This window comes from Thamnophis sirtalis, unplaced genomic scaffold (assembly GCF_051295495.1).
Source record: "Thamnophis sirtalis isolate CommonGarterSnake01/CBP01778 unplaced genomic scaffold, rThaSir2_p1.2 scaffold_13, whole genome shotgun sequence".
NCBI lineage: Eukaryota > Metazoa > Chordata > Lepidosauria > Squamata > Natricidae > Thamnophis > Thamnophis sirtalis.
The window spans coordinates 54,084,787-54,112,684 of record NW_028261393.1 but is presented as its reverse complement, the minus strand read 5'-3'; the positions used below and the strand labels follow the sequence as shown (position 1 = coordinate 54,112,684).

The 27,898-nt window shown below is 56.1% G+C and overlaps 1 protein-coding gene across 3 annotated transcripts; it reads right to left on the bottom strand.

Moving 5' to 3' along the window:
• Positions 1 to 400: 400 nt before the first annotated feature.
• On the bottom strand, positions 401 to 26,548 carry ZMYM3 (zinc finger MYM-type containing 3). Of its 3 annotated transcripts, none has more exons than XM_087728156.1 (25): positions 26,457 to 26,548; positions 21,073 to 21,948; positions 19,978 to 20,021; positions 19,708 to 19,780; positions 17,703 to 17,994; positions 17,346 to 17,520; positions 16,970 to 17,182; positions 16,613 to 16,763; positions 16,336 to 16,451; positions 14,997 to 15,083; positions 14,693 to 14,843; positions 14,211 to 14,383; positions 12,755 to 12,920; positions 9,308 to 9,366; positions 8,987 to 9,146; positions 8,263 to 8,375; positions 7,999 to 8,173; positions 6,762 to 6,908; positions 6,516 to 6,619; positions 4,056 to 4,224; positions 3,799 to 3,950; positions 2,402 to 2,516; positions 1,615 to 1,869; positions 1,415 to 1,532; positions 401 to 1,271 (listed from the first exon to the last, which is right to left on the bottom strand). In XM_087728156.1, exons 2-25 carry the CDS (start codon positions 21,929 to 21,931, stop codon positions 1,070 to 1,072), a joined length of 4,269 nt encoding a protein of 1,422 aa, XP_087584282.1. In that variant the 5' UTR covers positions 21,932 to 21,948; positions 26,457 to 26,548; the 3' UTR covers positions 401 to 1,069. The 3 variants fall into 3 exon arrangements, with proteins under 3 accessions (XP_087584282.1, XP_087584281.1, XP_087584283.1); XM_087728155.1 differs by lacking the exon at positions 26,457 to 26,548 and adding an exon at positions 25,944 to 26,095; XM_087728157.1 differs by lacking the exons at positions 12,755 to 12,920; positions 14,211 to 14,383; positions 26,457 to 26,548 and adding an exon at positions 25,944 to 26,094.
• Positions 26,549 to 27,898: the final 1,350 nt, after the last annotated feature.

Sequence of the window (27,898 nt, the reverse complement as noted above, 5' to 3'; positions counted from 1 at the left end):
TCCCGCTTGCCCCATGGCCCGGAGGCAGCTGGAACGCCTGCCTTGAGCTGTGCCCCGCATGAACACACACCATGGCGCCTCGGGTGGTGGGGGGAGGTAATTCCTAGCTTGCACAGACCATGAAGTCCACTGTAGGGCACCAAGCTGGATTGCCTCTGGCTCTGACCACAACAGCAGCTCCCCAAACGCTGACGTGAGCTACTGCCCCCTAATGGCCGAAGGGTGAAAGAACACACAGGAGACGGGCAGCCCAGATCGTTCCTCCGGTAGGCCAGAAAGAGAAATCGGGGGGGAGGGGGGACCTGGCTCCCCACTGATCTGGAGGCCCTCCCGGCTGACCTCTGGGGCTGCAGCATCAAGTTTCTTCCCCCCCCCCTCGCCAGAAAGAGCCAAAACCAGAGAGCTTTTTCTGCCTTTATTTGAAATGAATGATTTCCAGAGAGACGCAGGGGGGTGGGGTGGGGGGCCGGGTCTGAACGTCCAGTATATCACAACGCGATAACGAGGCCCACAACTGGCTCACTGGAGACACGGACACTGCAGGGCTGGGCCAGGACAATGTATATACAGGCTCAACAAACGGCACCACCACCAGCCATAGCTCAGAGCTCAACGCCACACACAGAGACAGGGAGGGGGGACCTGGGTGCGAGGCAGCCTCTGAGCCCCTGGAGGAAGAGCAGCAGGCCGGGGCCAGATGTCAGCGGCAGGGCAGGGGGTACAAGAGAACGGGCCCTCGGGAGCCACCCCCCCCTCCCTCCCTCCTTTCCCTCCAGGGAAGGGCTCTCGATCCACCCTAAGTCCAGAAGCCACCTGCGCCCCCTTCCCTGCCAGTCTGGAGAGAGAGACCAGGTGATGAGGCCAGCCAAGCAGGGACCCCCAAGAAGCGTGGGGAGGGCGGAGACACCAGGGGACCATTGCCAGGGTGGAAGAGGCAGTGGCCGAGTCCTTTATGCCTGTCCTCCAGAAAGGGAAGGGCTGACGGGCGAGCTACCCCCGGTCCCTGCAGCCGGGGATGGGGGGGAGCAGCACCGGAGCCCACCTTCTCTCACAGCGAGGGCCGCCCGGGTCAGTCCATGTCGTCATCCAGGCCTCCCACCCCGCGGCTGTGCTCCTCGTAGATCTCGCGCACGGCCAGGATACGGTTCAGCATACTCTCCAGCATGCTCTTGTCCATGGGGATGACCGAGTACCAGAGCGGGGACTCCGCGATGCAGGAGCGCTCCGGCTGCAGGTAGAAGACGTCGTTGCGGCTGCGGAGGCTCTCGGGGCTGCGGGCCGGAGGGGGAGAAAGGCGGGCATCAGAGGAGGGAAGGGAGCCCTGGATGGACAGCCGGAGGGACCCATGTCCCTCAGGCTCCTCCCAGCCTGCCCTGGAAAAGCCACAACCGGCACCCTCCCGCTCCCCCCTCACCATTTGGAGAGATAGAACTCGTAGAACTTGACCGGGCAGCGCAAGGGATTCAGGCGGTTTTCCCGCTGCTCCAAGACCGGCGCCTCCTCCTCTCTCTTCCGCTTGCCCAGGCTGCTCTCTGCGTGGAAGGGGCGACAGAGGTTGAGTGGGGATGGGCGGGGTTGGGGAACAGGGGTGGGAGCACAAGGTGTCGTCCTTACCTCGGCCCTTCCGGTGCCGCACAGGCGCGTAGTAGCGGATGCTCACGACTTTGGCCGAGCCCCGCGGCATGGTGCACTTGCGCGACTGCCGCACCACGTTGGTGAAGGAGAGCTGCATGTGCTCCTCGGCCGTCTGCAGCCCGAAGTACTTGGTGTTGAAGAACATGAGGGTGTTGAGCAGCACAAATGGGGAGTAGACGCCCAGCTGCTTGCAGTCCCAGAGGTGCTCCTCTTCCACGCGGGAGAAGACCGTGCCTGCAAAGGCGCAGGACGCAGCCAGCCGTGAGGGCAGGCAGGTGGCCTGGGGTCAAAACTAAACTGGAGGAGGAGGGGGGGGAACCTGGGCTCCAGAGAGCCTTGAGGGACATGATGCCCCTGGCACAGCTGAATTTTGAGGTCCCAGGAAGGGACTTCCGGCGTTCCTGCCTATGCTGCTAGCGCTGGGAATCCCACTCCCATCACCCTAAGCCTTTGGAGCCTCCAAGCTGCTTCTATGGGTTCCCCCCGTGATCCGAGCCAGACTGGCAGCGTTTCGGTCCCGGAACAGCACTGGGGGACGTAGCGGGAGGTCAGGAGGAGACAACTTTGGACACACCATGATGCTCAATGCTCCCTCTCACACTGGAGGTCTTCGCACACCCCTCCCACCCTCCCCAGGCTGCCTTATCTGAGGATGCAGCCGAAACACTCCTGGGTCCAGGCCTGCGGGGAGACTTGGCCAACCCCAGCCTAGGAGGCCATCCCCTGCCTTTCCAAGAGCCCCCCCACCCCCCAGCAACACACTCACTATTGGGCAGGACCGAAGGCTGCCATCCGCTCAGCAACTTGTTCAGTTCTTGCACAAAAGTCAGGTAATAGAGGTCGGTGAAGATGTTGACCATGCGGTTGTTCTCCAACAAGTACTGGAAAGGCCGAAGGTCACAAGGTCAAAGAGGACACCTCTCAATCTGCCTCTCACGTGGCCCCCCTCCTCCTCTCTGGGGTCCCCCCCCCCGCCCCACAAAGGTGTGGTGAGGGCTGCTTCACACAGAAGTAGCGGCTGCTTTTCTTACCCCACAGAAAGGCAAAATATGCCCCTCATCCCACCCCCGCCCTGCCCCCCCCCCCAGGGAAGAGGCCATCCACAGCTGGCAGGAAAGCCTTATCCATGGCAGCGGTATTAATGTGGATGAAAAAATGGATTGCATTGAGAAATACAAGATTATTATTGACATCAGAGGGACGTGACTGGCGATTGGGTTTTTCGCCTGCCTTTTTATGGTATGGGAAAAATAAGATACATGGGTACTTTCAAAGAACATGATATAAGAAATAAATTGCAATGGGATTGTTATAATATTAGATACTTAAAGTATTGGAAATTAAGCTGAGATTAGAATATTTATACCCAGATGACACACTGGCTAATGACAAATTTTATATATGTGTGTATATATATATATATATATATATATATATATATATATATATATATATATATATATATATATATATATATATATATATATATATATATATATATGTGTGTGTGTGTGTGTGTGCGCGCGCACACATACACACACACGATAAAGAAGAAGAGCCTGTGGTTTAGTGGCTAACACATCTGCCTAATATGTAATACAGCCCAGGTTCAAATCCCAGTAAGGGTATGGCTAGCTGATGAGAGCTAAATAGCTTGAAATAGATCTATACTAGTCTCCCTTTATTTATTTATCAGCACAAATGCAACACAAATGTAACAAAAAAAAAGGCAACAGTAAAAATAATGGCTTTCTGTCTAGATGGTCTCTTGGGATGAGCCGATAGACAGAGAAAGGAAGCAGTATGCTTCCTCCCATATTTGGGCATACCAGGGGTTGTGACACAATATATGTATGTATGTGTGTGTGTGTGTGTGTGTGTTTGTGTGTGTGTGTGTTCTGAGGTTTTCGCGGGTGTTAGTATGTAGGTCTCTAGTTATTCGGGTTTTCTCCCGCGTAAAATTGGAGATGTCTTGGCGACGTTTCGACGAAGTCTCATTCGTCATCTTCAGGCTTCTTCAGGCTTGGTGCTTCCAGGAGCAATGGAAGCACCTTATATATATAAAGGAAAGCCTTATCCATGGAGAGCATCTATGGAGGTCTTCCCCCCCACCCCACCTTGTGCCCTGCCCCCGCCAAGGGCTTGGCTGACATGGGGCCTCACCTGCTGGATCCCCAGGCACAGGTAATAGATGCTGTCTGGCTCGTAGCGCTCCCCGTTGGGCCGGGTGATTTCCTTGACGAACTGGGCCAGGCCGTAGTTCAGCTCGGCCGCCGTGCAGGCGAGGATGTCCTCCTTGATCCGCATGGGCTTGGCTGCGGGCGGCAACAGGGGAGGCTTAGGAGTGGGAGAGGGTGGGACTCCCCGGGGTGGGCGGCTCACCCTGCTCCTCCCTCCCTATCCACACGTCCCGGACTTACGGCCAAAGCGCAGCTCGTCGCCCTTGCTGGTTTCGGCCCCCACGTACTTGGCCTGCACCCAGCTCTTCCAGGCGTTCACCCCGTAGGAGGAGTTGAGGACTGAGCCGCTGGGCTGACTGCTTACGGAGTCCCTGGAGCAGCTTTCCGACAGCACCAGGCGCTTCTGGCCCTGTGGGGCAGGGTTGAGGGAAGGAGGGGGCAAGTGGGAGGGGGCTTCTGGTGAAATCAGCACCACGATGGCATCTGCCAGGCCGATGGGGAGAAGCCCAGGTCCTCCCCCGGCAACCGGCAGCCAAATAGCCTCCTGCTTTGTACTGAGTGAGAGAAGACTTTTCTTCTCCAGGTGTTACCCAGAGGGGCAAAACCTTATAGGCTGTTTCTCCTTCGTGCAATACAGCCCCCGCCTGCCCCCCGCAGAAGATTCTCCCTGGGGAGACAGGATAGGGAGGAGAGGGGGGGGGGATAGTTTGCTTCCCAGGATCCTCAATTTTGTCTTTTTTTTTTAAGCTTAGGTGAGTTTTTGTTCATAGCATTGCTTGAGAGGGCCTCGTGGTGCTTGTGATGACATGAGCAAACTGGTTCCACCACAAAACCGCGGAGGACAAAATCGCGCTCGACGAAAGCGCGCATTTGACGTCATCACAGCGCGATGAAAACATCGCGCTGTGATTGAAAAAATGTAAAAATAAAGCGAAAACCTTACCCTAACCCCCCCAAACCTAACCCTAAACCTAAACCTAACCCTTAACCTAACCCTAAATCTAACCCTAAACCTAACCCTAAACGTAACCCTAAATCTAACCCTAAACGTAACCCTTAACCTAACGCTAAACCTAACCCTAACCCTTAACCTAACGCTAAACGTAACCCTAACGCTCTAAACCTAACCCTTAACCTAATCCTAACCCTAACCCTAACCCTTACCTTTATGTGAATCGGCTTGCTTTAATTTTAATTTTATTTCAATTTTTAATTTTTTTCGTCGCGCTGTGATGACGTCAAATGCGCGCTTTCGTCGAGCGCGATTTTGTCCTCTGCGGTTTTGACGGGTCACAGAGCAAACTACTTTCCATTTATCAGAAAGCAAGAGAAGGAGAAAAAATTCCTTCCACTAAAAAGAACCTTTATAAACCTGCACAGAAAGTGAGACGTCTGGGCCTCCGGTAGCCAAGAGAGCTCCCAACGGGAGGTTAACGCATTTAATATTTGTTTTTTAAAACAAATAAGGGTGAATATGGGTTATATTTATTGGATTGCATATTGATCAAAGTGCCATTCAAGTAGAGTATACTCTGTTTGGCCTATGGGGCCTGACTTGATACACCTAGTATTTACTTATATCTGTCTGTCTGTCTGTTATATACTTATGTATATTTATATACTATAAAGTACCGCATTTTTTGGAGTATAAGACGCACCCTTTTCCCTCAAAAAAGAGGCTGAAAATCTGGGCGCATTTTATACACTGAATACAGTGTTTTTGGCCTCTCAAAGCCACGCCCTCTTCACCAAAATGGCCGTGCATTGCCTTTAGGAGGCTTCCAGAGAGCTCCTGGGGGCTGGGGAGGGCAGAAATGAGTGAAAAACAGGCCGGTTTTTGCTCAATCCCCCCCCCCCCAGCCCCAGGAGTACTCTATAAGCCTCCTAAAGGCTATGCATGCTAATTATTTTGACAAAAAACAGGCCGTTTTTTGCTCATTTGGGGGGGGGCACTTTCCCCAGGAGCATTCTGTAAACCCCCTAAAGGCTATTCATGCCTTTTTTTGGGGGGGGGGAAACAACGGGCCCGTTTTCGCGAAAAATGGCCGGTTTTTGGGAGGTTTGCAGAGTGCAAAAACCTTTTTTTAAAAATTTGCCTCTTCAAAACCTTGGTGCGTCTTATACTCCAAAAAATATGGTATATATTGATATACTTTATAGTATATAAATATATACTATTTATATACTTGGATGTAGAGTATTGAATTACAGTAATAGTTTTATCTTGAAACATTGCCATATTCAGCCTTAGAGAGCCTTTCTGCCATTACGAGATCCTTACAATACAATAGCAGATTTGGCAGGGACCTTGGAGGTCTTCTAGTCCAACCCCCTGCCTAGGCAGGAAACCCTATACAGTTTCAAACAAATGGCTCTCCAACATCTTCCTAAAGACTTCCAGTGTTAGGGCATTCACAACTTCTGGAGGCAAGTTGTTCTACTGATTAATTGTTCTAACTGTCAGGAAATTTCTCTTCAGTTCTAAGTTGCTTCTCTCCTTGATTAGTTTCCACCCATTGCTTCTTGTCCTGCCCTCAGGTGCTTTGGAGAATAGCTTGACTCCCTCTTCTTTGGGGCAGCCCCTGAGATATTGGAACACTGCTATCATGTCTCCCCTGGTCCTTCTTTTCATTAAACTAGCCATGCCCAGTTCCTTCTCGGGTGGGGGAGACGGGACACGACACCCCAGGAGGGACCTACCTTGCGAATCGCGCGAGGCAAGTCCGGATCTGCAGCAACGTCCTCGGGGGCCACCAGGCTGCAGTCGAAGAGGAAGTCCACACTGGGATTGATGTCCAAGGGGTCTGTGGGGGAATACAGGAGCCGCTGCACTCCAGGCCCTCCTTCTTGGCGGGTGGGGAAGCCCTCTCCCCCCCCGCTCCCCAGGAAGGAACTCCCTTCTTGCCCACTCCTGCCTCTCCCACTCGCCTCTGGTGCTGCCCTCACTTTTAGGGAAGTCGGCCTCCAGGTCTTGTCCCGGCTCATCCAGGACGTTGGCCATCTTGACCGCCATGGCCAGGACGTCATCCCTGGCCGGCCCAAAGAGGTCGCAGTCCTCTAGGAGGCCCTCGGCACTCTGGTTGCTCACCAGGTCTATGAAGACAGGGGGGGTGGGGGTGGGGAGTTTCAGGACTGAGCAACTTCTTGGGACCCCCTGCAAGCATCGGGGTCCATTTGGGCCTCTGGGTTCTGAAGAGCACAGGATGATGGTCGATGGAGGCCGGGAGGGAGGAGCTGAGGCCTTTCTTTCCCACCTGCCCCCCTTCTTCTCCCTAAGAAGATCCAGGGTACATAGAGAAGGGGGGCAGGAAGACCCAGGACGAGGGTCTGCCAATTACCTCCCACAGACCCGTTAGATCGCACAGGGTCGGCCTCCTCCGGGTTCCGTCTACCAGCCAATGCCACCTGGCTATTACCCAGGGGAGGGCCTTCTCTGTGGCAGCTCCGGCCCTTTGGAATGAACTCCCCGCGGAGATTCGGGCCCTCACCCCTCTCCAGGCCTTCCGGAAAGCCGTCAAAACCTGGCTGTGCCGGCAGACCTGGGGTTGATGAGTTCCCTTCCCCTCTCGACTTGTATGGCCGTATGACTCTTGTGTATTTTAATTACGTGTATTGTGTTTGTATCCCCTTTTCCCCTTTTGAGTTGTTCGCCGCCCTGAGTCCCTCCCGGAGAAGGGCGGCATACAAATAAATTAAATCTGAATCTGAAATCTGAATCTGCCCCCCCTGAATCTGCCTTCGTCCATCACTTGCTGGCTGCCCCAGCGGCCTCCACAGCCACCAAGGCTTCCTGAGTTCAGAGGGCCCCTTTCCGCCTTGCCTGGCTGCAGATGCCCCCAGAGCAATAATAGAGCAATAGCAGTAGACTTATATACCGCTTCATAGGCCTTTCAGGCCTCTCTAAGCGGTTTACAGAGAGTCAGCATATTGCCCCCAACAATCTGGGTCCTCATTTTACCCACCTCGGAAGGATGGAAGGCTGAGTCAACCCTGAGCCGGTGAGATTTGAACCGCTGACCTGCTGATCTAGCAGTAGCCTGCAGTGCTGCATTTAACCACTGCGCCACCTTGGCTCTCAGGCAGAGCCCAGGGGGGGTTCCTGGTAGAGCGACCCACTTTTGCCCGGGTGCCCCTCCCCAGTGGCATGTCAGCCCTCCCCCCCGTCCCCCCGCCCAGAACTCACCACACAAGTCAGAGGAGGCTTTGTCCAGCTCTTCGGCCTCGGCGATCATCTCCGCCATGGCTAGGATGTCAGCTTCCAGAGGGTTGGAAGGGATCTTCACCTTCAGCTCCTCAATGGTCTCCACAATCTTCTCTGTGCTCTCCAGGGTGGTGGGCAGAAACATTGGCACAGGGACCTGGAAGGAGAGGCAAGGAGTCAGGGGCCTGGCGGGGAAGGGCGGAAGGCAGGCAGGCAGGGGCTCCGGAAGGAGGAGGTGGTACTCACGGGGACTGGCATGGAGAAAGGCACCGGGACTTTCTGGCAGTACATGTTCATGGGCACGGGCACAAAGACTGGTACAGGTATGGGCAGCACAATCACCTGAGGCTTCCAGTCGTCTGTCGGGAAGGAAGGAAACGGTTGGCGAGTCTTCACCCGCCTGCCCCCCCCCCAAAACCTCCTATCCTGGGACCAGGCAAGGCTTCCCTCTCCCCTTCTCTCAAAGCCACGCGGGAGAGCTCAACCCCCTGGTTCCACCACAAAACCGCGGTAGACAAAAGCGCGCTCGACGAACGCGTACGTGACGTCATCACAGCGCGACAAAAACATCGCGCTGTGAGCGATAAATGTAAAATTAAAGCGAAAACCTTACCCCAACCCCCCCAAACCTAACCCTAAACCTAACCCTTAACCTAACGCTAAACCTAACGCTAACCCTTAACCTAACGCTAAACGTAACCCTAACGCTTAACGTAACCCTAAACCTAACCCTAACCCTAACCCTTACCTTTATGTGAATCGGCTTGCTTTAATTTTATTTTTATTTCAATTTTAAATTTTTTTCGTTGCGCTGTGATGACGTCACATACGCGCTTTCGTCGAGCGCGCTTTCGTCGACCGCGGTTTTGACGGGTCACGCAATCCCCTCCCCAGCCAGGAGCTCTGGGGCCAGGAGGACCGGCTCCCTGGGATGAAGGCGGTCCCAGGAAGAGGGAGAGGGGGGGCTCACCTGTCTGGCAGCCCTTGGACTTCATCTCGGTCTTGCAGGAAATCCCTCGGTTCTGCATGAGCGGCTTGCACATGGCGGACTTGTTCTTCCGGGGGGTGACCGGCTGAGGGGGCTGGGGGGCAGCTGATGTTGGCGAGGTGGGGGCGGCCTTGGCAGGTTCCTGCAGAGATCCAAACAGGGCAGGGCTCAGCAACGGCAACGAGAGCCCTTCTCCGGCAGTCTACCCCTGCCCGCACAGCACCCGGCCCTTCCACCCAGGCTGCACAGGGCCTCCCGAGCCCCACAGGAGCCCCCCCCGAGCAGGGAGCCTGAGAGACTCACCGCGCTGGGCTCCGCTTTCTGGGCAGCGGCAGAGGGCTGCTTGGGCTCCGGGGCCTGACCTGTGCAGGGAGAGAGAGTTCCCGGGCTGAGGGCTGCAGCTTCCTCCACCTCTACGCTGTCCGGAAGCTCAGCGAGCGCAAGGTTCGCCCAGGCGCTCGTTCATCCACGTGAATGGCCCTCCTCACCCGGGAGGGGAGCAGGAAGAGAAGCCGCCAACGTCCTCATCAAGGAACAGGTCGGTGCCCGGGAGACACGGGTCAAAGTCCCCGCTGGGGGTTTGAATGCACGACTCGGGGAGAGCCCCCCCCCTCCCAACTAGAGGAAAATGCTGGAATGCAGCCCTCGGATGGAGTCCGGAGCTACCCAGGGAGCTACCCAGGGCTTCTCCCAACCCATTGGAAGGCCGGCAGCTGTGCAAACCAAGACTTTATGCTTCTGCCCCACGGGAGGCCGGCTCTCCATCCCGGGGCCCTCCTGGAGGGGCATGTCTACTGACCTGTCACAAAGAAACCCAGCAAAGCTGGCATTCACTCTGGAACGTTCCTTTGGGCATTCAAAAACTAATTCCTAGCCTTAGGACAAAGACACGTCACTACGGAGGCATAAACTTTTGCGTAAGACATACACCCATCCTGCGTTCTGGCTACACGGCTATAAATAGCTCACTTTCTTATGGGATGGGGGGACACAGCAGCCCTTCCTAATCTGGGCAGCCTCCAGATGTCTGGACTTCAACTCCCAACATTCCTTAGCCAGCACGGCCAGTTCTGAGAATTGTGGGTGGTAAAAATCCATACACCTGGGGTGAGGCTGGGACAGCCCTGGGGGCGGGGAGGGAAAGGTTGGTGGGAGAAGTCACAACAGTTAGCTTTGAGTATATGAAAGGATGCCCCCCTCCTTAAAGGCTGTGAGTAGCTGTCAATCAAATTTCTTAGTAATCATCATCATCATCATCATCATCATCATTGGGTGGGGCCCGACTAGTAATCAATGCCAAATTACCTCCCACAGACCCATTAGATCTCACAGGGTTGGCCTCCTCCGGGTTCCGTCTACCAGCCAATGCCACCTGGCTATTACCCGGGGGAGGGCCTTCTCTGTGGCAGCTCCGGCCCTCTGGAATGAACTCCCCGCAGGGATTTGGACCCTCACCTCTCTCCAGGCCTTCCGGAAAGCCGTCAAAACCTGGCTTTGCCGGCAGGCCTGGGTGTGATGAGTTCCCTCCCCTCTCGACATGTATGGTTGTGCGACTGTTGCTTATTTTTATTATTTGTATTTTGTCTTTTATGTTCCCCCTTTTTTCCCCCTTGAATTGTTCGCCGCCCTGAGTCCTCCCGGAGAAGGGCGGCATACAAATAATAAAATACAAATACAAATACAAATCCGGCGAAACAACTGGCCGCTGTGATACAATTCTGTTGTTGCGAATAATAATAATAATTATATAATAAGTATTATTAGTGCTAGAAACCCCCAACCCTTTGCAAGAGGCCTTTCTCCTAGAAGAGATGGGAGGTCAGGTTTCAGCTCCCCTCCCGAAACCCCAGGATGCCAGGGGGAGCCTAGCTCCGAAGTGCAGGGACAGCCGCCAAACCTCCTTTCCTCCGTCCCCTCGGATGGCATCCTCAAAACGGATGGACCAGGACAGTGGGGGTCCGTTTCGTAGGACGAGCAGTGAAAGGAACTGAATGGCCACTTAATTTTACCAGCCGAAATAATATTTTCCCGACATTGCAAAGTGTTACATGTGTTCAATAGCTGTGGATAAACAGGGCCTGGTCAAACAGCTACTTTAGAAAAGATTACAAATAAAGTTAACATTAAAAAAAACACCAGGGGCAAGGACCACAACTCATTAAAATAAGATGGGTTTTATATTTTATCTCCGTTACAACAGACCTTCTATCAATACCATTTAAATATGTGGAAAGGGATATTATTGCCTGTCTCTACTTTCAACCATTTTTAACTTCGTATATCATTTCTCTTTCTTTCTCTCTCTCTCTCTCACTCTCTCTAGTCTATTAATGGCACAGTTACTTGAGAATGTTTCTTAACTACAGTTCAAGAAATAAAAGTTTTTTTAAAAAACAATAATTAGGTGAACAATGAAGAAGGGAGAAAGGGGCTTGATGATCCCAGGAGCACCCAATGCCTTAAGAAAATAAAAAAGTAGGAGATGTTGTAATATAATTCCTTGTGTAGGCGTAGTGGTCACCCATGGCCCAGTGGATAACGGGGCATGCACAGCCACGCTGAACCACACAGGAGAAAACAAACTCCTAAAACTCAATAACATCCTGATAGTTCATAACATAACATCCTGAGATGTGCCCTACCAATGACGCCCAGGATTTGACCATATATAGACAGAACTTCCCTGAGCAGTAGATTAGCAATTGTACTTTTACAGGCTGTTTTTGACCACATGCTATTGCTCCTCCTGCCTTTCAATAAAGGGGCTCTCAGACCCCCAATCTGGGTCGCTCCATCCCGAGAAAGATCGTGTCCTGTCTTTTCTCCACATTGGCCTCATGGACGAACCACGGGAACGTTGCAGGTGACAACCAGCACCTACCAGGAAGCCAAATGGCAAGTAGGGGGGGGGGGTCACCCAGATGCCCCCATCCCTGCCCAGACCGCTACTGTAGAGAGTAAGAAAGATGACCTGGATGGAGATAATTGACAAGCTCAGCTGCCAAGGAGAGGAGGGGGCAAAATATATTTTAGGTCCACAGCAGACGGATAATATTCAGAAGAGGCTCAGACACCTCTCTACTTCATTGGACTGCGAGGAGGAGGAGGAGGAGGAGGAGGAGGAGGAGGAGGAGGAGGAGGAGGAAGAACATAATCAGACGTGCAAGAATCCGTTATAGAGCCAACCTCAATGAAAGTACTTTTAGTTTTCCTCTGGAGTTGATGTCTCGGTGTAGTCTACCCAAATGCTTCGAAATGCTTTTTCAGAGCGAGCGAAACCAAGCCAATGGGGTTAAATAAGCACCATGGAAAACCCAGGAATGGCCACGCCCAACGCACCATGGAAAAGCCCTCCCGGCCACAATGATCCCCATCCCGGAGCCCCCAAGTGTAAAACCAGTCCTGAGCAAAGGAGGACAACAGGCACGCCGCCCGCCCCGAACCCCGGAATCCTCTGGTCCACAGATCCATTCGGGAGTCTCTCTTCCTCCCTAGAGACAGTTTGCCCCACAGCCTATTTGATGTGGGGCTACCTTGGGCCGCACTACTCCGGGCTGGCCCGGCATGTCAGAACCAGAGAGGTGAGCGAGAAAGGGAAGCCGCCCTCCCTCCTTTCCCCCCTTCCTCCCACATGGTGGAATTCCAGCCCACGACCCGCCCGCCATGGGGCCAGTGCAGGATCCTTCCTTCGCCCCCCCTTTCCACTCATGCGCTTCCAAGTCTTGGCTGGCCGAAGCACCGGCTACTCACTGTTCAGCAGACTCTCAGGCCCTTTCTGGGTGTCCAGGTTGGGCTGATTCTGTTGATTGTAAAACCTCAACAGGCACTGCTGGTTGCAGAAATGCTTGATTTGGCCTCGCCAGTGAATCGTTTCCAACAGGTTCCCCTGCCGCTTGCAAGCGTGGCACCGAGCTACCTACGGGGCACCAGAGCGGGAGAGTTTAGGCCAAGCCAGCTGGGGCAGGAAGCTCATCCTCAACTGCAGCTTCCCACATCCGACTTTCCGATATAAAACCAAACTTTCGTTGACCTGTGGAGATCCTGGGCTGGGCTGAGATACTAGCTGGGCCCAGATCCTCGGGGGGGGGGGGCGTTCCAGGGCGAGGCTGCCACACTTCTGTCCGAGGCCACCGGCCACACCAGCACAGGTGTGGACAGGCAGCAGCCCAGCGAAGAGCAGAGCGAGGAGAGGGGTGGTGGTCACGGTTCCACCACAAAACCGCGTTCGACTAAAGGGCACTCGACGAAACCGTGTAGCTGACGTCATCACAGCGCGACAACAGCGCGGAGAAAAAAGCACGCTGTAAACGCTAAACCTAAAATTAACCCCTAAACCTAACCCCCCTAAACCTAACCCCCCTAAACCTAATCCTAAACCTAACCCTAAACCTAACCCTTAACCTAACCCTAAACCTAACTCTTAACCTAACGCTAAACCTAATCCTAACCCTTAACCTAACCCTAAACCTAACCCCTAACGTTGCCGTGTTGATGATGTCAGCGACGCGGTTTAATCGGGCGCGCTTTAGTCGAGCGCGGTTTTGTCGTGCCACGGTGGTCACATCTATCAGCTCTGGCTTAGTGGGCACAGAAGGCCCACAGAAGGGGGAGACTGAAAGGGCCGAACGATGCCTTAAGCATCTGGGAAGGAACACAAACACCCCTTGCCCCCATGAGAGAAGGCGGCCTAAATCTCTGTCTCCATATCCGCCCGGGGCAGTTCTGAGGGCCACGGAAGACCACATGCGGCTCCTGGGATGTGGCTTTTGCGTTCTAAACGGGAACCGGGGAGCAGCTGCTGACGGTCGTCTCCCAAAGGTCGGAGAGTGTGTGGGGGGGGACCTGATGCTTTGAAGATGGCTCTGGCCCACCTCAGAAGGGAGTGGTGGGGGGGGGGAGGTCTGCGACCTGGAGAACGGCATTCGGCAGCCTCCCCTCGCTCTGGAAAGCCCAAGGCTGGGTTCCTCTCCCCACCCACCCCCGGGGAAGGCGCTTCTTAAACCACTTTCCAGACAGAGAGCTCAACCTCTTGGTAGCCACGGTTCTTACTGCCCCTTTCGGTTCTAAGGCGGCTTTGCGGATGTACCCGCTCGGTGCTCGCGGGAAACGTTTTGGCCTTTAGCGCAAAGAAGAGGCAACTCCTTTCCCCTGAACCAGGACTGGCAGGCCCCCTCCCCAAAGAAAAGGGGGGCCGGAGCGCACTGACCTTGTAGTACCAGAGTAGGTATTTGCTTTTGCAGTCGTCGCTACAGAAGTCCCAGGTGCTGCCCTCCAGCTGCTCGGTGACGGCTCGCTGGCAGGTCTGGGAGCAATAGGTGCAGGTCACGCAGCAGAGGCCGAGGTTCTTGGTGAAATCCTGTTTGTAAAGAAGCACACACCCTGCGGAGAAACAACACGGATGAAAACCTCCCGGGGGCGGGGGGGCGGCAACAGGAGCCCACAGCAGGCAACCACAGAGAGACCAAGCACGAGACGGACACGCACGCAAGCACACACACACACCTGACACAAGCCCTTCCTGCACTAGCCCCGGGCGGCCTAGCGGGGGGTCCCCGTCGCTCACCTCTCCGATCCTAAGGCCGACGCGGCCTCTGGCCCCTGCCCACCGCATGCAACGACCTGCCCTGAGGAGACGGCGGCCGGGGGGACTTCTGCCCTCGGCAACGATCGAGCTCCCCGCCCGGGTACCTTCGCTGCAAAAGTTCTTCTCCACTCCCGAGAAGCGGATCTTCTCGTGCAGCAGCTTCTCCTGCTTGCAGTGCTCGCACTGGGAGACCACCCCTTGCAGCCGCTTGAAGTCCTCGCAGCAGTCCCGGCAGCAGAACTGGTAGACCTTGTCCTGGCAGAGAGCGGGCACCAGGCGGGCGAGCGTCAGCTGAGTTTGCCCAGGAGGCCCCCCATGGGGTGTGAGCGGAGAGCTCCCCTCCCGGAGCCTCCCTGGGGCAAGGCTCCTCGCCGCCTCTCTTCTCCTCCCTCCGGCGGCCCCCCTCACCTGCCAATCCAGGATCTCAGGCTTCCCAGTGAAGAGGTTGTGGCAGGAATGACAGGTCAAGTGGATCCCACCTTCCGGGCTGGAGCGCTGCATTTTGAGGGAAGGGGACAGATTCAGAAGGGGCACCAGGACCCTGCCCGCCTTGCTGTGCCCCAGGACTGCCCTCCCCCCGGGCCTCCCAGCCCTTCGCCTGCTCCCTGCCCACCTCATTGCTCCGTTTGTCCCTGCCACCCCCTCCCCACCGAATCCCCCTCACCTCCTGCCCATTCCCAGCACTCCCCTTCCCCTCCCAATCCTGTGGCACCAAGAAGGGGGCCCCTCCATCCGGCCCCCCCTGTGCTGCTGCTGTTCCTGGGAGGGGACAGGCTTTGGCCAGAGGGAACGGCAGCCCAAGACCAACTTTCTGCGAGTGAAATAAATTATGCAAATCACACAGGAGGTTAATTTCACTGATTTATTGGATAGCAGACACAAAGTCTCTTCGTCATCGGCAGAAGCAAAAACAGTTTTATTTGAGACAATGACACCCCACCACCACCACCACGAGAGATTCAACATCATAGATATAGAAAGATCCGTAAGCTACGAATGAGATGTGCAGCCTCGCCCCCCCACCCCACCCCACTATCCCCACTCCCGGTCATTGGCTATAAGCTTCTGTGATGTCAGCGGGATCCTGAATGCTCCACTGTGAGAAGAAGATTCAGCCACGCAATGCTGCAACGGAGAACAGCGGCTGGGACGACGAGGGGAGAGATGAACTCAGCAGAAGGGAACGAGGGAAAGAAAGAAGGGAGGAAGGAGACGGGCACAGGCAATGGCAGAGCGTGATAGGGGAGCGCGCCAAGAACCCAAAAAGCAAGAGGGGTGGGGGGGAACCTCACACACACACAGCCTGGGAGGGGAAGCCGGGCCCAGAGGCCCAGAAGGAGGAGGAGGAGGCTCTTCACCAAGCAGCACCAGAATTTGAGAAGGCAAATCAACACACAGACAGTGTATTCACAGACTATCCACTCTGGGGACTCGGACGGGAAGAGGCAGGGGACGTAAGAAAGAGGGGAGCGCCAAGAGCGAGGGGGGGAGGTGGCCTCTGGGGGTCCCTACACCTTCGGAGCCCAACGGCCGTTAGCAGACACCGCTTTCCCTAACTCAAAAGCTGTCCTCGGCAAACAGTGAGAGCTAGAAGCCTTTTTTGTTTTCTTTCTAAAGAAATGCGAGAGCAGAGAGACGTCAGAAGCCTGACGGGAGGCCCCCGACTGCAGCAGCCGTGCAGAGCAAGCCGGGGGGGCTCCTGGGTCTGGTCCCGTCACTGTGACGGCGGAAGAGCCTCCGTATGTACCTGGAATTTGGTCCAGCAGCTGGGGCTGCAGAACTGGTACACCACCTGCTTGTTCTTGTTGTAATAGCAGGGCTCAGACAGGCTCTTTCGGCAGAAGCTGCAAGGCCGGACGGGTCCTGGGGAGGGGGGGAAGGGTACATGGCAGGATCAGGGTGGGCCCCAGGAGAGACAGAGAGAGCGGGCAGGAGGAGTCTGCGCCGCAGGACTGGTCCTCTCTTCCCCCAGAGGCCCAGTGCCCGCCTCCCCGCCCTGGGAATCCCCATTTCCACCCCAGTACCTGTCAGTCCGGCCTGCTTGACCTTGTACGAGGTGGTGCAGCAGACGGAGCAGAAGAGGCCCAGCTTGCCGTTGCGGTCTTTGTGGGAGAGCATGTCGAAGTTCTTGCACAGCGTCTTGCACCACATGCATGGGTAGACCCGGGTGTGTTTCTGCAGAGACCCAGGGCACGGGGGGGGAAGGGCTGCTGGGCAGGCTGGCCGACAGCCCCCTGCGTCTTCCCTCCCCCCTGCCCTTTCATCAGCGCCAAGGGGCTTCCTTGCAAGGCCACCACCTCCCAAGCGCTGGGGGAGGCAGGCAACCCCTGGGGCCCCCTCCCCCAGAGAGTGTGGGCCACCACACTTTCAACCGCCCATACCTTCTTGTAGCTGTTGAGGCAGGTGGGGTTGCAGAAGCGCTTCTGCTGCCCCTCGTGGAAGAGGTATTCCAAGGGGGCCCCCTTGTTGTACAGGTAAAGGCCACAGCTGTCGCAGCAGTTGGTTTTCAGCCCTTTGGTGGCCCGGAATTTCGTGAAGCAGGCATCGCTGCAGATCCGGTGCACGACACTGCCGTTGCTCACTTCGTGCTGGATCTGAAGGGGAAGCGGAGCGGTCGCAGGCTGGCCACAGACCCCCCAGCCCGCCCGCCCCCCAACCGGTGCTAGGGAGGGGAGTACGGGAGGTAGGGAGAGGGGAAACCTTCCACGGCAAGCCTTCCCAGGGGCAAGGGGGCCACAGGGGGACACCTTTGCTCACTTCTCCAGTCTTGTAGCAGACGCTGCACCGGATGGTGTCCGAGGTTTCAGCTGCCTGTGGGGCCGGACGCTGCTGCTGCTGCGCTTCGTAGAGCGAGAGGCAAACCGAGGTGCAGAACTCGTGGAAAGAGTTGTCGATCTGGGCCACCACCGACTCCTTGGTGTTCCAGATGTCCCTGAAGGGAGGAAAAGCGTCGTCGGGCCGGGGACAGAAAGGCTACCTCCTCCCCTTCCCCATGGGACACAGCAGGCCAGGACCAGGAAGCTCTCCCGCCGTCCGGGGAGGGGGCAGGTAGAAGGGGAGCAGGGAGGCCAAGGATGCGCCCCAGCGAAGGGCGAAAGTGGGGGGAGTGCCTACTTTTTGCAGAAGGTGCAGCTCTTCCTGCTGAGGGGCCGCTTGGAGAAGGTGGTGAGACAGGTGCTGGAGCAGAAGAGCTGGGGGAGCCCCTTGCGCTGGTAAGCCGTCTGGCCCTTCTGTAGCGGCGTGCGGCAGTTGGCGCAGTTCATCTTGGTGACGGTCGAGCGGGCCGCCCGCTGGGCCATCTGGTTGCGCAGAGACAGGCGGGTGGGCCGGCGGGTGCGGAAGGGGACAAAGTCCTCGTCGTTGGGGTCATCCACCATGGCATCCGAATCCTCATCAGAGACGGGGACTGCGAGGCGGGAGAAGAGGGAGGGAGTGCTCAGGGCTTCCCTCCCTTCTAAAATGGGAACCTCCCCCCCCCCCCCCCAGTGCCCCAAAGATGCCGCCCGAATGGCTTCGCCTGGCTCTTCCCTCCAAAATTTAAATAAAAATAGCGGCATCTTTTGGCCTGGTGCGCCTCTGGTTACATATGAGGAAATCTGAGAAAAATGAGGTTCTGTTTATGTGTTGTAATTTGTGTACATGTTTTTCTATTGGCCTCAGGCTGAAGAAAACGGTCCAATCTCGACTTCTTCGTCCTTTGTTGATAAGATGGGAGGACTGATTGTGGTCTAATTCAGGGGTCACCAACTTTCCAGACCTCTACAGGGACCACTACATTCATAATTTTAAATCCCACAGGCCGCTAATATGGTTTTTTAAAAAAACGATTAATAGTATTTAGTGCAAAATAAAAATTGCAAACAATTTTTCTGCAGACCACCAAAATTTTCTCACGGAGAAATTGCTGACCCCTGGTCTTATTTGTTCTTCAAAACAACGAACGGCTTTTACCTATTGATCCAGTGGTGTGGTTTAGTGTGGCTAAAATTGGTTTAATTGGTTTATTTGTTGGGCCATTTCTTTCCCATAAATTTCCTTTTTTGTCTCTTGCTATGATTTTTTACTTCGGTTGTTTCCAGATATATCACGGCAATTGGAATGCTAAGCAACTCCTCGGCAACTTCCAAGAATTGACTGGACTGGTGGGGGAGAGAAGCCCTGTACCCAAACTCTGCCTCCAGCCCACTGGTGGGTTTCAAATATTTTTGGAACCTACTCTGTGGGTGTGGCCTCCTTTGTGGGAATGGCTTGCCGGCCATGTGACCTGGTGGGAGTGGCTTGCCGGCCATGTGTTTCCTCCCTCCTCCCTCCTTCCTTTGGTCTCTCTGTCCCTTTTTTTCTTTTATCTCTCTCTCACTCTTTTTCTTTCTATTTTCTTTCTTTCTTTCTTTCTTTCTTTATTTTTTCCTTTCTTTCTCTTTTTCTCTCTCTGTGTCAGTCAGTCAGTCTGTCTGTCTGTCTGTCTCTATGTCTGTGTGGCAGTGGTGGGTTTCAAAAATTTTTGGAACCTCGTTCTGTAGGTGTGGCCTGCTTTCCGGGTCCACTGGTGGAACCTCTTCTAACCGGTTCGGTAGATTTGACGAACCGGTTCTACCGAATAGGTGCGAACTGGTAGGAACCCACCTCTGGTATATATGTATGTATGTATGTGTATGTGTGTGCGTGTGTGTATGTATGTATGTATGTATGTATGCATATATGTCTCAATTTTGCAGGATGCCAACTGATTAACCAAGCAGCTACGGCTATGATCCAAAACAAAGATGTTGAAGTCCCCATTGATTTTAGTTCCACATTCAGCATGTGCTGAGTTCACAGCGACCAAGGAAGCATTTAGGTTGAGAGGTCAAATCTAGTGCAATTAGATCTGGTAGGAACCCACCTCTGCTCCAGCCCCCTCTTTGGCCGCTGCTTTCCCTTTCTCGAAGGGACGCAGCTGTGGAAGAAAAACTAAAGGGCCAGCGGAGAATCTGCCTCCAGCCTCTCTCACACAAAGCTGTTCTGAGCTGGGTAGCCCAGCCTGCTTTTCCCTGCTTGTTCTGTTCCCGAGTTTACCTGTTATACCATTTGGGAGACCTCCCCCCCCCCACTCTTGGCCCACCTGTTCGGGTGGACTTACTGCTCTCTGAAGAGTTGACCGTTTCTGGCCGAGACACCTCTGCCCTCCTGGCTCGCTCGCTCCTCTTCTGCTCCTGGAAGACACCAAGGAATCATCCCTGCACCCACGGGGAGGGCAGGCCACCCCATGGAAGGCGACCCCCTCCCCAGCCCAAGTCAGCCCGTTCAAAGGCTCTGAACTGGGAAGGGTTTGGAAAGGCAGGCCTGGGGACTCCCAAGCCCTGATCTCAAAGGAAGAGACCCATGCCCAGCTGGCCTTCCCCCACCTTACCCTTTCGACGGGGGCCTCGGCTCCCTTCGCACCAGCGCCTTCCCCTGCAAGAGAAGACAAGAGAGACCCAATCATCCTCAAGGAGGACCTCACAGAGAACTAAGCCTCACAGTCGCGGGGACAAAGCCACACCCGGGGAGGGCCATGTGGGGCGAAGGAGGAGAGAGTCCCGCTTTTTCAAGAGACAACTGGACTTTGAAGAGGCTTCGCTTCTCACGTATGAGACACTCCAGTCGCCTCTCGAAGAAGCACTTTTGGGGCAACCACGGCCTGGATGGCCAAGAAACTCCATAGGCTGGGACAGAGACCTTCAAACTTGGCAACTTTAAGACTTGTGGACTTCAACTCCCAGAATTCCCCAGCCAGCATAGCTTGGGAACTTTAAGACTTGTGGACTTCAACTCCCAGAATTCCCCCAGCCAGCATAGCTCGGGAACTTTAAGACTTGTGGACTTCAACTCCCAGAATTCCCCAGCCAGCATAGCTCGGGAACTTTAAGACTTGTGGACTTCAACTCCCAGAATTCCCCAGCCAGCATAGCTCGGGAACTTTAAGACTTGTGGACTTCAACTCCCAGAATTCCCCAGCCAGCATAGCTCGGGAACTTTAAGACTTGTGGACTTCAACTCCCAGAATACCCTAGCCAGCATAGCTTGGGAACTTTAAGACTTGTGGAGTTCAACTCCCAGAATTCCCTAGCCAGCATAGCTCGGGAACTTTAAGACTTGTGGAGTTCAACTCCCAGAATTCCCCAGCCAGCATAGCTTGGGAACTTTAAGACTTGTGGACTTCAACTCCCAGAATTCCCCAGCCAGCATAGCTTGGGAACTTTAAGACTTGTGGACTTCAACTCCCAGAATTCCCCCAGCCAACTATGCTTCTGGAAATTGAAGTCCGCAAGTCTTAAAGTTGCCAAGTTTGGGGAGCCCTGGGCTGGGAGATCAAGGAGGGAGTTTTAGAAAGGGGCCCAGGATTCAGAGAAGGAAGCAGGAGGATCCCTGGATCTGCTCAGCAGAGCATAAAGGAAGCAGCACTGGCGCACCGCAAGGCGGCAGGGGAAGAGGCCACGGTAACCCTGGGAGAAGGCTGACCCACCTGCGAGGGATGGCGGGGCTCCCGCTTCTCGTCCTTTGGTGGCTTCGCTGGGCCCACTTTCTTTCGTGGCTGCACTCAGACTCCCCTCGGCCACTTCTGGAACGGGCGGCAGGGGGGGCACAGGCTCAGGGAGGCTGTTCGGAGGGGCCCCTTCCTCCTCCTTTGCGTTAGCCGAAGCGTCCAGGGCGCTCTTCTTGGGGGGTTTCAACCGGGGCTTCTTCGCCAGCCGTGGGCTCGTGGTGGGGCTGCCGGACGAGGGGGCGGCTTCTTGCGAAGGGGGCACGCTGCTCACCTCGACCACCTCAGGGTCCTCCTCGGCGGAGCGGTTTGGAGCGCCGCCGGGCTGCTTGGTGTGGCTCTCCTGCCCCGTGCCTCCTTGGGACCCCCCCTCCTCCTGCAAAGCTTCGGGACTCAGGCGCTGTTCGGTTCCCGGCACAGGGGGGGCTTCCGTCCCATTCTCTGGGTCCAGAGATCCACGTGCTTTGAAGAAGCCATCGGGGTCCCCAGACTTCTCTAGCCCCTCCTGGCCCCCTCCTTTACTCAAGCTGCCCAGGAGGCCAGGCTTCTCCAGGCGCTCCAAAGTGCTGGCTTTACTCAGGGCCAAACTATTAGACTTGCTCACGGTGGACAGGTCAGCGGCTTTCCCCACACCAAACTGTGGGCTACCGTCGGACGCTGCTTGCTTAGACGCCTCCCACTCCATCTCTTGGGGCTGGGCCGTCGCTGCTTGTGGGATGGAGGCTGTTTGGGAGGCCAGCAGATCCTCTCCGAACTCCAGGCCCGCAGGGAGATCCCCAATTAGGGGCTTATTGTGCAGAGGCAGGGGCCCCAAAGAGGCAGGGAATTCGCTGGAATCCATCCAGAGCTGCCCACCAACTGAGAATCGGGAAAAGAAAGAAGTGAGTCCTTCTCCACTGGCCTGCAATTCATTTGTGGGCACAGTAGAAAGATTCCTCCAAGAAACCTATTTCATAGAGACCCCCCCCCTTCCTTCCTTAACAGATACCGAACCCCAATTGATCTGAAACAGCCTAATGAAAATGATCCATTGCGAAGCAATGGATCCATGACCAAGAGGGCCACAGGCTGACTCATGCAGAGCGTTAACTTTGAAAAAAGCAAAAGCTGGAATCAACAAGGAGCGTCAGTTGGGAGGAGAAAAAATGAAGACTATTTCGCGTTCATACCAGACGCTTAACTGAACTATTGTATTAACCCATTTTCTCAGGCTCCCAATGCACTGAACTGCGAACCCACCAGAACTTAAGCCAATGTGTTGCCCAAAATGCAGCCATTAGATCTTGGTTTAGGATACTGTAGGAATAAGCAGTAGAATTAGGCCCATGTTATAATACAAGAATACAATAGCAGAGTTGGAAGGGACCTTGGAGGTCTTCTAGTCCAACCCCCTGCCTAGGCAGGAAACCCTATACCGTTTCAGACAAATGGCTATCCAACATCTTCTTAAAGACTTCCAGTGTTGGGGCATTCACAACTTCTGGAGGCAACTTCTGTTCCACTGATTAATTGTTCTCACTGTCAGGAAATTTCTCCTCAGTTCTAAGTTGCTTCTCTCCTTGATTAGTTTCCACCCATTGCTTCTTGTTCTGCCCTCAGGTGCTTTGGAGAATAGTTTGACTCCCTCTTCTTTGTGGCAACCCCTGAGATATTGGAAGACTGCTATGCTGTCTCCCCTACTCCTTCTTTTCATTAAACTAGAGTTCCTGCAACTGTTCTTCATATGTTTTAGTCTCCAGTCCCCTAATCCTCTTTGTTGCTCTTCTCTGCACTCTTTCTAGAGTCTCCACATCTTTTCTACATCGCGGTGACCAAAACTGAATGCCGTATTCCAAGTGTGGCCTTCCCAAGGCCTTATAAAGTGGTATTAACCCTTCATGTGATCTTGATTCTCTCCCTCTGTTGATGCAGCCTAGAACTACGTTGGCTTTTTTGGCAGCTGCTGCACACGGCTGGCTCATATTTAAGTGATTGTCCACTAGGACTCCAAGGTCCCACTCACAGTTACTACTATTGAGCAAGGTACCACCTACGATGTTCTATCAGCAGCCCAGCATTAAGCGTACGTGTCATAAATAATACAGTGCTCACACAATGAACATTTAACAGGCTCAGTTAGCGAACGCTCTTCCCAGTCCAAAACCAGCTCAGGATCTGCCTGATGGCTCTCTTCCCCAACCAATGCAGAAAAGGCCATCCATGCCACCTTCATCCACTGGATAAGTGGGGGCCTGTGGCACATTTCACAGAAGAGACACGGGGGCCTGATGACTTAGCGGTGTCTGTCAATGGGCACAGCTACGTTTTAGGCTGAAAGATCTTCTTGGGCCCCACGGCCATCCAAACGAGCCTCTGCCCTTCCTTTGCTTTTTAAATTGAGAGCCGAAGTTTGGTAGACTGGTCCCTTTCTAACAGCTGAATGCAAAAAGCATTCTACCCCGCCCACCGTGAGCTGAAGAAGGCAGACAAGTCAATGCTAACTTCAGACCAGTGTTTCTCAACCTTGGCAACTTGAAGATGTCCGGACTTCAACTCCCAGAATTCCCCAGCCAGCAAATGCTGGCTGGGGGATTCTGGGAGTTGAAGTCCGGACATCTTCAAGTTGCCAAGGTTAAGAAACACTGCTTCAGACCATCCAGGCATTGGTAGCACTTAAAAAAAGGCAAAGCATTTATTGGGATAACCACGGGAGTGTGGAGCAAGCTAGGCAGCTACTCCAAGGGAGACTCTGCTTGCTGGTCTCCCGCGGATGGGGCCCGGCCATAAGCAGCTCCAGGGCATCTCTCTGCCCACGATTTGCAACGTGAGAGGGAGCCAGACTGGGCAGAGTTAGAGGTACATGGCTTCCAGGCCTGAAGGTGCAGAAAAAACCTCCATGGCTTCGTTTTCCTTCCTCTGCTAACGAAACCTGGCAGGTTCTGTCCTTCACTGGCCAATGATTTTCCTCAGGTGATGCAATACCTGGCAAGGGACCGTACGAACCTGCCTCGGCCCAGCCTCTGTTGGGCAAGGGAGAGGCACCCGCTTAGGCCTGGGGATGCAGCAGGATCTTGATGGGGTAGCCCTCCCCTCCTTGTCCCTAGCTTTCCATAGCATCCATCCGGTGGGGTGGGAGAAGTTGGCTGGCATGCTTCTGCCTCCCTCCTAAGTGGGCAGTTCCAATCGAGCTTATTAGGGGGAAGAATTTGCCCTGGGGCAGCGCAACCATCAAGGGATGTCTTGGGGTTAGGCACCTTCGCTACGCTGACCTTATCCAGCCTCACATTTACATCTCTATGCAGGTGAAGTAGGAGATGTCGCAGGGTTTTTACCCAGCGCCCGGAGACCGTGAGGGGCAGATGTGGCATTGCTATCGGTCTCTGGTCTTGCATGGACAGGCATCTACTGATCCACTTGTGGCCTCGAGCAAGGGGGCAATCTGGGGAGTTCTCCTGGACTTGCGGTTCCAAAGAGAGAAGCAGATAGAGGCTACGGACAGGGCAGCCTCTGGCTAACCGTAGCCAGGCCAATGGTTACACCCTTCCCTTGACCAGATGGTGCAGAGGACAGTGGTTGGAGCTCCTGCCCTTCCCTTTCTTAGGCTACTGCAATCTGCTTGACCTGGGGCTGCCCTTGAAGTTAACTTGGAAGGGCAGCTGCTCATTCATTGGCTGGCCCCAGGCAGGCCCACACCTGTTTTAAGGGAGCTGTGCTGCTTGTTCAGGATTCTGCCTTAACGCAAGAGCCCCATGGTTACTTCTAAAGCCCCTTATGGCCTCCAGGGCCCTATTCTCCCCAGGGAGTCTGTCTGTCTGTCTGTCTGCCACATGTGGACCAAGAGAGGGGGCTGCAGCTTCCACTTCTCCCAGGGAGATGGAGGTCCAGCAGCTGCCCCCTCCCATCCTTTGGATCTCCTAGCAGCCCTGTTTGCAGAGGGCGGGGTGGGGGCTCTTCATAGGAGGTTTTCTTACACGCTGCCCTGAGTTTGACAGGCAGGCAACACACTTTTCTCTAAAATACCCCTCCCCACTTTCCGCCCCCCCCCCTCCGCAGATCGCCGCGTCTTCCTCCATCCAGGAGCCCCGATCAGGTCCTGCGGGGCTGAGCGGGCTCCTGGGAACGCCCGAAGCGCCGCCTGCCATCCCCGGCAGCCCAGCCCGGGACCCCCGGACTCCCCCCTCCTCCAGGCAGGGTCCGGCTTCCCCTCCCCTCCCCCAGGGATTCCTCCAAATCTCCACCCTCTTGAAGCGCCCCCGGCCCCTCCTCAACAGGCTCCTTGCAGAGCAGCCCCCGGAGGGATCCCGTTGTGGGGCGGAACGGAGCGCGACCCCCACCCCCACCCCAGACCCGCCTGGAACGGGGCGCAGAGCGTCGTGCTAAGTCACGGGCTGCTGGCGGCGGGCTGGATGAAGCAGCCACCACCGGCTGGCTGGAGACACGCGGGAAGCCCCTACGGGAGCGCCCGCAGCCCCGGGCCTCCGCCATGCCCGCCCTCCCGCCTTGATGGCTCCGCGGATCAGCCCCCCTCGCAGTCCTGGCGGGGCCTGCGAGACGCGCCGCTCCTCCCTTACGGGCGGGCAGGCGGACGGGGGAGGAGGGACCCCTCCCGCAGATCCGCCCCGCCGTCGCGGACCCCCCTGCAGGGTAGGCCGGTGGGAGGCGCCAGCCCGTCCAGGGAGGCCGCCCGCGCCCCCTGCAGTGCAGGCCGGTCCCGCCCCGCAGCGACGCCGCCCGTGGGTGGGGGAAGGGCGCCCCCCCGCCAGTCCCTGCAGGACCCCCCCCACCGCGCGCCCCTCCCCCCGGCCGTGGCCCCGCCCCTCCCCCCTCCCCTCACGAGGCCCCGCGCCCCCGCCCCCCGCGGCGCTCGCCTTCACCTGCCGATCCCCGGCTCCGCCACGGCGATCGCCCCGCCGCGCCCGTCCCCGCCACAGGCGCTGCCGGAGCCCCCCAGGAGCGTGCGGAGGCGGCGGTCCCTTTAAATGGAGGCGCGCTCAGAGCTCTCCGCGCGCCGCAGCCCGAGCGAGGGGGAGGTCGGGGAACCCGCCCATTGGTCGGGGTCCAGGCAGCGGTGCGCGCCGATTGGCTGCCGGCTCCCGGGCCCTGCGCGCCGATTGGCTACCCCCTTCACCGGAGCTCGCGAGACTGGCCGCGGCAGGCCGGCGGCGCTCAAAACCTGGAGCGGAGCTGCCCGCGCGCTCGGATCGAGCGGGCAGGGCGGAAAACCCGGAGCGGCAGAACTCGGGGCGGAGTCGAGGGAAGGGCGAGCGGGGGGGGGGTGTCGAAGAGGGGCGCCCCTCCCTCAGAACTTCCCCCCAAGTCCGGGGGGGGTCGTGGGGCGAGGGGGCGCTGCCACCAGCCCCCACCCGCCCCCCAGCCGGTGCCCTCACCTCCTCCCTCCGGGCAGGGGCTCCCTCGGTGTTCGCGGCGGGGCGGCGGCGGCGGCGGCGAGGCAGCGAGGAGTGCGCGGCCAGGGTGGGGCGGTCGCGGGCCAGCGGGGACCGCCCCCGGGACGGACGAGGGGCGCCTGGAGACCCCCGCCCCCTCCTCGCGCCGCCCCCTCCGCCCTCCGAAAGGCGAGGCGCCCCCGCCAAGCGGCAGCCCGGCTCCCCCCCCCCGGGGCTCCTCCCGCAGAACCTGCCCCCTCGACCCCCTCCCCACTTCCTCAATTGCCCCCAAAGGGAGGGCGAGGGGAGAGTAGGGGGAGGAGGAAGGGGGGCAGAGGCAGCACGCCGCGTTCCGCCTGGTGCCAAAGGTCCCTCTTGCTGCAAAGCTTCCCCTTTGGAAGCCCTTGCTCGCCCCCCCCCACCGCCCCCCATCTGGCATATGCCGATCTCAATGGGACTGGAACGCTTGGGTCCCTGAGGACCCCTTCCTGAATGCCCCCCCCCATAGGAGGCAAGGGGCAACAAGGAGAGAAGCCCTTGGCATAAACTCTCCCTGCCCCATTGCTGGGGGGGGTCCGAGGACCCCCTCTTTGAGAGCATCCCCTGAAGAGGGGTTTCCCAGAAGAGCCGGGTGACACAACTAGGGATCCCTTGGAGGGGGGGGCTTTCGGTTGGAAAGGATTGGGGGGGGGGCTGGGAATGTCCCCGCCATGCTTTGCCCTGGCACTTCGGAATCCACTCCCCAAGATTCCTCAATCTTCCAAAGAGGATTTATTTTTAAACTTGTCAAGTGTGGCCACCACTCTGGGCCTGTTGCCACCACTGGGGGCTCCACCCGGTTTCTTGAAGGAGGACCCCAGCGAGCAAGCCTTTATCCCCGGAGCCTCTGCTGGAACCAATGAAGCCTTCGCTGTTCTGTGACATCAGATGGTGTCCGTGGGCTCTGTGCGCTCGAAAGAAAGCACCCAAGGAATTACTCCTTGTCGCTCTGGGGGTGTGTGTATGTGTGTGTTCATACACCATGGTCCAGCATGTCAATTGCAAGCCTCCTGCTTAGTTTATTTTACCTTTGTTGCTTTTTTAATCTTTTATCTTACTTAATTTTATCCAGATGGCTTTTTTCTGGCGTGTGATGAAAATGGATTAAGTCGATAGGCAAGGTGCGCTGTAGGAACCAGCCACTGTTCTTGGATACCCCTCAATCACAGAGAGGGTACCCATCTGCCTTTTTAAGTTGCTTGAAAGGGAAGCAACATTGTAATGTTCTTTAGGAGTTTGTTTTCTCCTGTGTGGTTCAGCATGGCTGCGCATGCCCCGTTATCCACTGGGCCATGGGTGACCCACACCTACACAAGGAGTTATATTACAACATTGTTTTGATTCGTGTCGATCTTAGTTGGGCAGCAATGACAGAGGCTTGTCATCACTTGGTCACTCCCCACAGG